This window comes from Pristiophorus japonicus, chromosome 16 (genome assembly GCF_044704955.1).
Source record: "Pristiophorus japonicus isolate sPriJap1 chromosome 16, sPriJap1.hap1, whole genome shotgun sequence".
In the NCBI taxonomy this organism is placed as follows: Eukaryota; Metazoa; Chordata; class Chondrichthyes; family Pristiophoridae; genus Pristiophorus; species Pristiophorus japonicus.
This window is the reverse complement of record NC_091992.1, coordinates 7765802-7778783: the sequence shown is the minus strand read 5'-3', so window position 1 is coordinate 7778783 and position 12982 is coordinate 7765802. Positions and strand designations below refer to the sequence as shown.

At 46.7% G+C, this 12982-nt stretch overlaps 1 protein-coding gene across 1 annotated transcript in view; it reads left to right on the top strand.

The window, feature by feature from the left end:
* The first annotated feature begins 318 nt into the window (after positions 1 to 318).
* The window catches only part of rps6kb1a (ribosomal protein S6 kinase b, polypeptide 1a), a 90895-nt gene continuing 78231 nt past the window's right edge, over positions 319 to 12982 (top strand). Inside the window, exon 1 of the mRNA XM_070856943.1 lies at positions 319 to 498. Within this exon, the coding sequence (XP_070713044.1) occupies positions 421 to 498 (78 nt within the window). The 5' untranslated portion in view covers positions 319 to 420. The remainder of the gene's footprint in view (positions 499 to 12982) is intronic.

Below are 12982 nucleotides of genomic sequence, written 5' to 3'. Positions count from 1 at the left end.
TCTATGCTTCTATGATGATGGTGGGGGAGTGGGGTATTTCCCAATGCAGGTCAATGAGACCCAATCGGCCACAACTGGGGCTGCATTGGCTCGTGTGCGCCCCCAGCCGGCTCGAAATGGTCGGTGCAGGAAGCGACAGGGAAGGGAGGGGGGGGGGTTTGGGAGGAGCGTGCGCACGTTCGCGCCCCCTCCCCCCCCCCCCCCCTCGGGCTTAGCGTCGCGACGCAAGTGGACGGGCATGAGCACGTAAGTGAGAACGCGGGGTGTGTGTGGGGGGGGGGGGGGGGAAGAGAAGCGAGCCGGCGGCGCGCACGTAGTGCACGCACGCATGAGGCGCGCACGGCACGCGGCGAGGCGACAGTGATGGTGGGCGAGTGGAACCCATGAGGAGCGAGAGAGCGGCGGCAGGCGGAGAGAGACATGGCCGGGGTGTTCGACATCGACCTGGACCCCGAGTACCAGCAGGACGAAGGCGGCTCGGACGACGAGCTGGAAGGGGTATTTATAATTTATATATTAATTAAAAATATATGTGAGGCGATTGAGGGAGGGGAGGGGAGGGGGGGAAATTGCCGCCTGAGGAGCGAGCGGGAGAAGCCTGTGGGAGCAGGCCCCGAGCCGACTCCCCTTAGCAACAATACCCGGCCCTGGGAGCGCTTCCCTCCGCCCTCCTCCCCTCACCGCCCCCCCCCCCCCGGCCGAGGGAGGGGCGGGAGGCCTAGCTGTTTGCAGCAGCCTTGGGGCCCGCCTTGCCCTGTCCGCCCGGGCCCCGGGCCGGGACCCTCCCCGACCTCCAGCAGGTGGGACGCCACTGAGCCCCGCCGCACCGGCTGTGTGTGTGTGTGTTCGTGGCAGCTCCGACTGTGAGCGCAGGGAGAAAGGGCGACAGGTGCAGGTCAGACCCACGCCGCACACTATATAAGCGGTAAAATATATCATGTGCAATGCATTTAAAATATATAATGTGCAATGCATTGAATGCAAAGCAATAAAATACATAATGTGCAATGCATTTAAAATATATAATGTGCAATGCATTGAATGCAAAGCAATAAAATACATAATGTGCAATGCATTTAAAATATATAATGTGCAATGCATTGAATGCAAAGCAATAAAATACATCATGTGCAATGCATTTAAAATATATAATGTGCAATGCATTGAATGCAAAGCAATAACATATGTAATGTTCAATGGAGGATAACATTGTCTTTCTGGCCCAACTCTGGGTCAAACAGCTGTGCGGCTCCAGCAGGTTTCTCCTGAACGGCGGAGAGTTTTAATTATTCACGAGGTTTGTGCCCTGCTGTGTCTGTCCTGTGCAGTTTTGTTCCCCCTCTACATTTTTGGGGAAATCCGTGCTACGTTTTGTTTAAAACAAGCAAACATGGATATATACAGTTTCCTGTACTCGCCATGTGGCGTTGCCGGCTGCACCTGTCCAGTCCGTGACCCCCTCCGCTCATGCTCACAGAAAACTGTGCCAACAGGGGCTGACATCAGCCATTGCTCCACTGTGTGTATTTAGACTAGAGTTTAAATTACAGAGCAGTCTGTCAACTGTAACTAACTAGCCAGCTTGTAGATTATTGCCCGCTGCGTATAATAAGTAATACCCGAAGCTCACTGTTTTGCGCTTGTATTAGGATTTAAACATGAATGAGCTGGTAATAGAACTACTTGATGACTTTATATGGAGTGGAAAAGTCAATTCTCAGTAGTGTCTTGATGACAGTACACTTTCCTCTACTCCCTGAGCTAGGTCTGACTACAGAATAATTGATTCAGTTCTTGTGATAATTACCCCAACCCCATTGTAAGTTTTATCTGGTTGATAACCTTTGTGATGCTCATGTCATGTGCCATGGCACATAGGCAAAGATGAGAATTCTGGTGACTCCAGTATGAATTACAGCCCGTGATCCCTTGTCAGGTGAGTTCTTAATCTTGGTTGTGCTGTTTCAAGGTACTGAACGGGTGCTAAATGCGTTTGAAGGAGAAATAAATGAACAGTCTATTGCCCTTGACTGTTCTTGCACACCTTCTGGTCATTTGTTATAATGCAACCTGGCAGCTATGCAGTTATTGGTCTTTACAAGAAGACTGAAGGCAAACTTTGCATTTAAAAAAAAAAAATCTGGCTGCAGCTCTTGATAGGGCCATTGGTACATGGGGCCATTGGTTTTCAGAGAGTGAATAAGGCAGTTCCATTTTTCTTACCAAGTTCCAGGATTTTTACTGCTGTTTTGAGGATAGTATTCTGCAATGTTGCGCATTTTTCTGTGCAGAGAGAAAACAGCGCCGTTGATATATGGTGAAGATTTCTCGAACCAGGTTTGATTTGACAGAAATTTGATCAGAGACAAGCATTTGAAATTCAGGTTCCCTGCTATTAATTCCACGTGACATTTTGTGGATCGGTTAGTTTATGACCACCTGAAGGCGCAGATGTTTATCTCTAATGGGAATGTTCGCTGCAATGTAATAGTCACTTTCTGTGGTATGTTTATAAACCCTGTAACCAACTGTGGGGATTTTACAACACTTGCTAGGCACATCTAAAAGTCCTCGGGCTGGATTTTTGTGTCTTCTGCTTTCAGGGCGATAATGATGGCGGGGTGGGAAAGTTAGCAGCCGGGAATAGTTTGCGCTTTAGTATTTAAGTTTGGCCATCTGGGCCCTACGTTGGGACGCAGCGCTAAAAAAACCCACAAAAACATTCCTAAAACATTACCCATGCCACGCACCACAAATCACGCACCAAATTTAAACAAAAAACACTTGTACTTACTTTGGGAGTCCATTACCTTCCTCCTTTGCTGACAGGATCGTTGGACCACTCTGATTTCCCAGGCGCTCATTGTGGGCGAACATCCGGGTGGACGGGCCGGGCCAGACTATGAACTCGCGCCCGTGTCACAACCAGGGGCCTGGCACGCCCAGCACAGCTCTTCCCGGCGGTCCTGCTCAGCGCCACCGCAAAACCTGACCAGGGGATCGCGGTGGAGCGCTGGAGAGCTCACCATCGCCTTTCACGCTGCTCCGGGGCGAAACTCGCAGCGCAAAGGACCGGAAAATCCAACCCCCCTAATCTTTAAAGATAACATGTTGACGGAAATTATGGTCTGTTTTCGTTGCACACATTTTCTTCCATCCACTTCTGAAGGTAGTGATTCGTGCTTTAATGCAGTTTTCTAGTCCCTGGACACAACCATGCACCTTGCCATTATTTGTGAGAGTTGTCATCACAGCTGAGCCTGACCCTGTTCTCAGCTCGGGCTGGAACGTTTTTGCAATAAACTACTCAAACTTTCACGTAATTGCAGCAAAAGGGTCAGTAAATGTTTTGGTGGGGGGGTGGGAAAGGTTTGACATCCAAGAAATGTATTCCAGGTTTGTCTGTTCGCATTACATCCTTCATATGCCACTATGACAAGTCCAGATTGCTGCCAAGAAGAAATGCATTGAGTGGTGTACTTTTTTAAATTGTTTGTGATGTTGATGATGCTGAAGGTGAACCTTCTCCCGAGGAGGAAAATCCTGGCATCAAAAATAAAGCATCTTAATGCTTTGTGGAACACTTGGCGTCCCCAGGCGCTTCACAGACATAATCAGACAAAAATCAGACGCTGAGGCAAATAAGAGGTTTTTTTTTATTCATTCATTCACTGGATGTGGGTGCCATTGGAAAGGCCATCATTTATTGCTCACCCCTAATTGCCCTTCAGAAGCCACCGCCTTGAACCGCTGCAGTCCGTGTGGTGAAGATGCTCCCACAGTGCTGTTGGGTAGGCGCAGTTCCAGTGTTTTGACCCAGTGACGATGAAGGAACGGCGATTATAGTTCCAAGTCAGGATTGCGTGACTTGAAGGGGAACTTGGTGGTGGTCCCATACCTGCCCTTGTCCTTCCAGGTGGTCGAGGTTGCGGGTTTGGGAGGTGCTGCCGAAGAAGCCTTGGCGAGTTGCTGCAGTGCATCTTGTAGCTGGTATGCACTGCAGCCACGTTGCGCCGGTGGTGGAGGGAGTGAATGTTTAAAGTGGTGGATGGGGAGTGGTGATCAAAGTGGGGGTTTTAAAGAGACCCTTGGGAGGTGGAGGGGATTTCAGTGAGGAACCTGGATGAGTGATGGCACGGGCACCAATGATGGGCCAAACTGGGAGGGGGTGCGCAAAACGCCAGAGTTAGAGGAATAGAGAGTTTGAAGGAAGGGGTTGTAGAACTGGAGGAGACTCGATAGCGATGGGCAAGGCCATAACATAATTTAAACGCATGCTATTTGAAAGAGCTATCCAATTAGTCCCACTCTCCTCTTTCCCTGTGGCCCTGCAATGTTTTCCTTTTTAAGTATATATCGAAATCCCTTTTGAAAGTTACTATTCAATCTGCTTCCACTACCTGCAGTCTTGTACAAGCTCACAAGTATACTTCATTGGATTCCAGATCATCATAACTCACTGCATTAAAAAAATTCTCCTCCTCTCCACTCTAGTTCTTTTGCTTGTTACCTTAAATCTGTATCCTTGGGGGGTGGGGGGGTCTCTGCAGGTAACTCTGAGGGTGGGAAGGGAAGTGATTGCTGGAGATATTCTGTTTACAATTGGATAGGTAAGAATGGAGCAAAGCGGGGAATCACTGGACAGTGGAGGAGAGGTGTTAGAGGAGGATGTTGTGTACAGACGTCAAGGCATCACAGAGGACGTTATTTGTGACTTTGGTTGTAATGCAGGAAGGAGAAGGGACTGAGTGTAATGCAGCCAAGTTTGCTGATGATACAAAGATGGGAGGAAAAGCAATGTGTGAGGCGGACACAAAAAACCTGCAAAAGGACGTAGACAGGCTAAGTGAATGGGCAAAAATTTGGCAGGGAGTATAATGTTGGAAAGTATGAGGTTATGCACTTTGGCAGAAAAAAAATCAAAGAGCAAGCTATTATTTAAATAGTGAAAAATTGCAAAGTACAGCAGGACCTGGGGGTATTTGTGCATGAAACACAAAAGGTTAGTGTGCAGGTACAGCAAGTGATCAGGAAGGCCAATGGAATCTTGGCCTTTATTGCAAAGGGGATGGAGTATAAAAGCAGGGACGTCTTGCTACAGTTATACAGGGTATTGGTGAGGCCACACCTGGAATACTGCGTACAGTTTTGATTTCCATATTCAAGAAAGGATATACTTGCTTTGGAGGCAGTTCAGAGAAGGTTCACTAGGTTGATTCTGGAGATGAGGGGTTTGGCTTATGAGGAAAGGTTGAGTAGGTTGGGCTTCTACTCATTGGAATTCAGAAGAATGAGAGATGATCTTAACGAAATGTATAAGATTATGAGGGGGCTTGACCAGGTGGATGCAGAGAGGATGTTTCCACTGAGGAGGAGACTAGAACTGGGGGCATAATCTTAGAATAAGTGGCCGCCCATCTAAAACTGACATAATGAGGAATTTCTTAGGGTTGTAAATCTGTGGAATTCGCTGCCTCAGCTGTGGAAGCTGGGACATTGAATAAATTTAAGACCGAGGTAGACAGTTTATTAACGGATAAAGGGTTATGGGAAGCGGGCAGGGAAGTGGATCAGCCATGATCGTATTAAATGGTGGAGCAGGCTCGAGGGGCCGTATGGCCTACTCCTGCTCCTATTTCTTATGTTCTTGTGCTGTGGCGTGGGCACAAACCTGATTGGAGAAATTCAAACACAGTTGCAGAAACGATGGGCACGGATTTGTGAGCTGACAATTCATTCAAGAGCTTTGGAGAGGAAAAGTATTTTGGTGTTGGGAAATAAAAGGAAGTAGTGCCGTTTTGATTAACTGTCGTGCCAAAATTGTTTTCCCACAATGCAATATACTTGTGACCATGTGCAAGACTGTGGGTTGTAAAGAAAAGTACAAGGGTGGGGAAGATGTATGATGTGGCAGAGCGTTGGAGATGAGTGTGATGGAGCCAAAAATTAACTTGAATAATAAAACACATCTGTTGAGAAGTCTGGATTTATTGAGGTTATCAAAGTTTCTTCCCCTTACTGGTTTCACGTTAGGAAGGATTTTTATTTATTCGTTCATGGGATGTGAACATCGCTGGCAAGGCCGGTGTTTATTGCCCATCCTTAATTGCCCTCGAAGGTGGTGGTGAGCCACCTTCTAGAACCGCTGCAGTTTGTATGGTGAAGGTACTCCCACAGTGCTGTTAGGGAGGGAGTTCCATTGGATTTTGATCCAGCGACGATGAAGGAACAGGCCGACATACTTCCAAGTCAGGATGGTGTGTGACTTGGAGGGGAAAGTGGCGGTGATGGTGTTCCCATGCGCCTGCTGCCCTTGTCCTTCGAGGTGGTAGTGGTCATGGGTTTGGGAGGTGCTGCCGAAGAAGCCTCGGCGAGTTGCTGCAATGCTTCGTGCAGACGTAGTGATGGTCTGCCAGTGCCGCTGGAGGATTATCCCAGCATGAAGACGACTTCAGGCCGTAAGAGAGAGAATTGGGGAAGGAATTCGTGCAACATTTAAAAAAAATAATGAAACACTGTTAGATTTGGAGAGTGTCTTTGGAGCTTTGTTCCTCCGAAGGACATTTCCATTCAAATGAAGAAGCCTTTTAATTAATTGAGAGAAAATGTCTTTATTAATAAGCAGTTTGTGGGGTGAGGCGGGGCAGTAACTCCCTGGTATGATGTGTTAGTGCTGGGATGTGGGTTCTGCCACAGAATGAGTTAGCCGGTCTGCATTGTGCTATTGTGGCAAAGCATGAATCTTGCTCTCTGGTGGTTAGTTTTCACAGCACTATTGGTAATTGTGTTGGATGCAGGTCTTTAGGAATGGCACATTTCACAGGAAGTTGCCCGAAAGCACATTTGCCTCGTGGAGGACTTCTGCCGCAAGCCAAAACAAATAGCTTTCAATAGATTTACTATATCAAACAGCTGAGCCACTCCTTTTAATCTACCTGCATACACATTATTAGGTGGTTATATTTAAACTTAATTAAACAAATTAAGATCATGGCACACTGCAGCCTCGCAAAACAGTGGCTCCTTAATGCAAGTTGCGTGTTAACGATAAGGAGTCTGTTTCGGAACATTAAATTGTTTAGGCGAGAAGCATATTATCTTTGAAGCGGCGGGGAAGATAAGTGCTAAAGGTGTAGCCCATTTAATAACCTCCATCCATTGGAAACCCTTTTGATTTGGGATTTAAATACTGCTCCATAGGGTGGGTCAAGATCAGAAGTGGGTTTGGGGTTTTGAAATGATTTGTGGTTATCTCTCGCAGGTTGATGTGTTGGATCATTACTTAACGCTTTTATAAGCGAGGTCCATAAATGCTGGAAAGAATTGTCTTCGCCATGACGTTCTCGTCAAATACTTGGCAGGAGGTGATCTAAAACTCGGCTGCCTGTGTCTTAACTCGCACCAAATCCCGTTCACCCATCGCTCCGGTGCTCGCTGACCTACATTGGCTTCCGGTTAAGCAACGGTTCAGTTTCAGAATTCTCATCCTTATTTTCACATCCCTCCCTATCTCTGTAATCTCCTCCAGCCCCACAACCCCCCCCCCCCCCCCCCCCCCCGAGATATCTGCGCTCCTCTAATTCTGCCCTCTTGAGCATCCCTGATAATCGCTCAACTATTGGTGGCCGTGCCTTCTGTTGCCTAGGCCCCAAGCTCTGGAACTCCCTGCCGAAACCCCTCTGCCTCTCTTTCCTTCTTCAAGTCATTCCTTAAAACATACCTCTTTGACCAAGCTTTTGGTCACCGGCACTAATTTCTACTTAATGCGGCTCGATGTCAATTTTTATCGCATAATATTCTCTGAAGTGCCTTGGGACATTTCACTACGTTAATGGCGCTATATAAATACAAGTTGTTGTATCAAGCAGAAGTGCTATTGAAGTTGATTTCTAAAGCAACAAATATCCTGTGTTATACGTGTTTGCCAATGACATAACATGGACGATTAGAATATGTGGTAACAGCTCATTGGGCTCAACAAGTCTATCCCTTAATGGATCTTAACCTCCACCTATCCACCTTCTTACTGTATCTCTGTCTGAGGCCCCGTCTGCTCTCCCAGGTGGACGTAAAAGATCCTACGGCACTATTTCGAAGAGCAAGGGAGTTATCCTGGGTGTCCTGGCCCATATTTATCCCTCAATCAACATAACAAAAAAACAGATTATCTGGTCATTATCACATTGCTGTTTGTGGGAGCTTGCTGTGCGCAAATTGGCTGCTGCGTTTTCCAACATTACAACAGTGACCACGCTTCAAAAAGTACTTAATTGGCTATAAAGTGCTTTTAAATGTCCGGCGGTTGTGAAAGACGCTATATAAATGCAAGCCTTTATTTTTCTTTCTCTCTTGAGAAGGGCGTTTGTTGCCTCATGAGCCCATTGATAATTGTCCACATGCATGGACTTCCCAGTGTAAGTTTGAATTTTATAACTTTGAAACCCATTGAAATGTCTAGTGCAACCAAAGCACTACATCTCAAACCAGGGGGGTGAAATATGATCTCACTGGCTGTGGGGGTGGGGGGGGGAGCTGAAGTGAGTCACACGGTTAAGACTTGAGTTTTTAATGTAAATGAAGATTGTGATGAGCCATGAAATATGATACTCTGTGCACACTGTCAACTTCATTGTTTAAAACAAAAAGCCTGGCTTCCCCAGTGATCATAAATGAACCGCAGGATTTGGAGTGGGTGAATAATCTTTTGAATGGTTTGAACATTTGTTATTGACTCTGCCCCCTCCCAACTCCAGGTAGGCAGCACCCAGTTCAAAACAAATGGAAGCCCATCCGGTGACTCATGAAATTTCCCCCAGTTGTTACATAAAGAAAAAAGAAAGACTTGCATTTGTATAGCGCCTTTCACTACCACTGGACGTCTCAAAGCGCTTTACAGCAGCAAAGTACTTTTGGAGTGTAGTCACTGTTGGAATGTGGGCAATGCCGCGGCCAGTTTGCGCACAGCAAGCTCTCATAAGTAGCAATGCAATAATGACCAGATAATCTGTTTTATAGTGATGTTGATTGAGGGATAAATATTGGACACTGGGAATAACTCTCCTGCTCTTTGAAATAGTGCCATGGGATCTTTTACCTCCACTTGAGAGGGCAGATGGGGCCTCGGTTTAACGTCTCATCCGGAAGACAGTGCAGCACTCCCTCAGCACTGCACTGGAGTGTCTGCCTAGATTTTGTGCTCGCGTCTCTGGAGCGGGACTTGAACCGCAACCATCTGACTCAACCGGGAGTGCTACCCACAGCTGGCACTAACAAGTTAGTTGTAAGTGTTAAATTGTTCTTACTGCAAAGATAGCGTAGAGCATTGGCACGCAGTATGCAGCCTGCATACAATGGGCACGGTGTAAGAAGCTAAATGATTGTGGCTATGAGCAAACCTCCAAATGTGGGAAATGTTACACTATGCATTTTTTCAGAGCTGCAGACGATTACATGCTACGCAACAATCTATAATTATAGTCAATTTAAATGCTTAAGAATGAAGCGGTGACTTAAAGTATCAACTTGCGTAATTTCTAATAATTGTGACACCAATGTTACTTTTTCCCCCTCAAATTTTGGTTGTCAGTTTTCTCTCCTTCGATTCCCTCCTCTGCCAAAGTTATTGACTCCCTGCTTGGGTAAGGTTCTATTAGTGCCATTTGCCCTCTGGTAACCTCACCTAACTGACAGTTAAGTGTGAGCACTGGTGGCCAGTGTTCATAGACTATTCAACTGCTGGAGCACCAGTCAAGTCCGATCCCTTTTCAGCACAAGTAGCAATCAGTAGAGTTACCATTATTAATTTTTCTCTTTCACCCTCCACCTCCGCCCCCCCCCCCCCCCCCCCCCCCCCACACACACACACACACACACCTAGGCTAATTGCAGCTCTCCAACAGCAGCCTTGTCTCAAATCAAGGGTTGGTGGATAAATATCAGAAGCAGGATCCCAAGGCAACCCCTTTCTCCGTAACCCAGGGATGATGAGGCCAGTGGTAATACTGGGAGTGCCACCCTGGCTGAGGATTAAACGTGCGACCTTCCCTGGCTCCCTTGGGGAACTCGGCAGTAAGAATTATTTTATATACTTCTCTCAGCACAGAAGAATCCCTTTTCGTCCCGTCGAGTCTGTGCCGGCTCTCTGAATGAGCTGTCGAATTTAGCCACACAGCCCGGCTTTTTCCTCATACCCCTGCAGATTAGTCCTCTTCAAGTGCCTGTCCAATTTATGGAGACCTGTCTTTTGTTGCTGAAGTCATGCACTTGTTTTCACGAGCAAAACACTGAGCAAGTTGAACTAAATCCAGGGTACTGAATATTTCTAAGTTTCATTGTGCAGCTCTTGGAGGTTAAGGCAGGCAGGTGAACTGTTCCCAGGCTTTTCCAAATGTTACTGCCAAGAGACAGGCCAGAAAGATTTATTTTGTGGGGGGAGTGACTTGTTTTACAATGCTGTGCATCCGCCCCACTGCCTTCCCTGTGTTTTAAGTGGCAAAACCTTCATTCTCGTCCCTGTCGATGAAGATTGTCTCCCTGGATAGCTCTACAGCCCATTGCTTGGCTTATGACATCAAGAGCACTGATGTGATATGTCACTGTTTTGCATAATGATTTATTCTCCCCATCTCAAGCTAATTATCACCAGGAAACTAGTTCCACTGGTACTAGCACCTCTCCGATACCCTGCCCAGGTGTGTGCTTAGATGGTGAGTGTCGACATTCCAGGCCATTCAATGGTGGACATCACAACCAAGCCCAGTTCTATCATCGCCAACATAAGAAATAGGAGCAGGAGTCGGCCATTCAATGAGATCATGGCTGATCTTCTACCTCAACTCCATTTGCCTGCACTATCCCCATGTCCCTTGATACCGACCTAAGCCAAGCTGTGCATTTTTCTGTTGCTGGAAAGAAAAAAATGCATTTATATATCGCCTTTCCTGACCACCAGACATTTCAAAGCGTTTTGCAGCCAATAAAATACTTTTCTTTTTGAAGTGTAGTCATTTGTAATGTAGGAAACGCGGCAATCAGTACGCGCTCAATTTTTTTTTTAGTGATGTTTATTGAGGAATAAATATTGGCCAGGACACCGGGGGGAACTCCCCTGCTCTTTGAAATAGTGTCAAAGAATCTTTTACATCCACCTGAGTGGGCAGACAGGCCTCAGTTTAATGTTTCATCTGAAAGACAGCACCTCCGACAGTGCAGCGCTCCCTCAGTGTTCCACTGGAGTGTCAGCCTAGATTTACTTTTGTGCTCTGGAGTGACACTTGAATCCACAACCTTCTGACTCTGGTGAGGGTGCTACCGGCTGACCAGTCAATCGAAGGGTTTTACCATAGCTTTTTTTTTTTATCTTGCCAAGGCCAGTTGTAGCCCTCCAGCTGCAGCGCTGGCTCAAATCAGCTTAATTCAGCAACTTGTATTTCTGTAGTTCTTGTCATGCATGAATAGATGCTTTAAAGCTGTTTACGCGGTGGTGGAAAATAGTGAATGCGGAGCATCAGGGAGATCTGGGGGGGGAGGGGTGCGAGAAGGGGAGGGAGGGTGAGGTGATTGGGGGGGTGGGGGGGGTGTTGATACGGATTCTTTTTCCCTCAATCTGTTTCAGCGAATGCACTGACGCGAACGCCTTGCCTTTTCTGTAAAGGACCTTTATTGAAGATTCTCCGGCCGGGACTTGTCAAGACAAAGGAACACTCTCAATCAGAGCCTGTTTACCTTCCCCTGGACAAGTCCTTTTCAGCGCGAAAAGCACAGTAGATATACATTTTCAAAACAGAACACATTTGATTAGCACTTGGTCTATCTAATCCCTTTCTGCCTTCCCCCCCCCACCCCCCCCCCCCCCCCCCCCGAGTACGTCCAATGGCAGGCAAGAAAATCTCCCAATTAGGGCTGGTGTCAGGTAGGTTAGTTATAGCTTTTGCTACACTGTCTTCCCTTATCAGTAAAGAACCCAATTAGTTTCTCTTCCTCCTTATCAGTAGAAGATATTACTTTTCCCTTCCTATCTAGAATTGCTTTCTTTCTTTGTGCTGCCTTGGGCTTTCTCATGACCCGTGTCTAACGTCAACTTCAACTCTTGGTAACCCCTTTTTTTTCCTGTTGATTCTGCAGTTGTCTGCATCTTGACCACTTCTTTAGCTATTTTCCCATGATTCCCTATCTCCATCCTTTTGCCACCTTCTCTAGCCATCTACCACTTTCGCAACCCTTTTACACATTCTCGGGGGAGGGGGGGAGAAAGAAAGAGCGAGAGAGGGGCCCAGCAGTCTGGTTGAAGGAAAAGGCTTTTGGGGGCCGCTTGAAAGCAGAGAGAGAGGTGGCAAGGTGGAGGGATTTGGGGATGGAATTTCATATGGCAGGGTAGTAGAGACTGAAGTAGCGGCCACCAATGATGGAGTAGAGGGACGGGACAAGAAGTAAAGGTCAATCACCACTGCGAGATTCCACATTTCAACCCAACCCGAGGTGATGGTAGCCAGGGGGGTTGATGGGAGTTGAGGCTAGAGATGTGCTGATTATGGTGGAAGCAGGTGTATGATTCTGGTTTGACAACATTAACTTGCAGGAAATTGTGTCTCGTTCTGGTCAGTGTCTCCTACTGCCTGCCTGACCATTGAAACAATTTTTTGACTGATGGAGGGTATGGAGAGGGAGTGTTCTATATGGGTTCCTTTTACCGGCTCCCCTAACTTATGTCCGGGAAGACCCACGGTGATGGGATTGCTACCAGAAAAGTCACATGGATTTCAGTTAGTATTTCAGTTTTATCATAACCTTTCTTAACCATTGTTTATTCAATGTAGGAAAAATGGAAGTTTAAAGCTGGCTGGTACTGTGGTAAGAGGAGCCAACAGCTATGGGATTGAATGAGTTTATAATGTCTAAATTGTCATTGTGCAGCAAGGGAAGGTTAGGTATGCTATCAATGGTAATGAGCAATATTAGTGTAGTTTTACAACGTAGCTAAGGA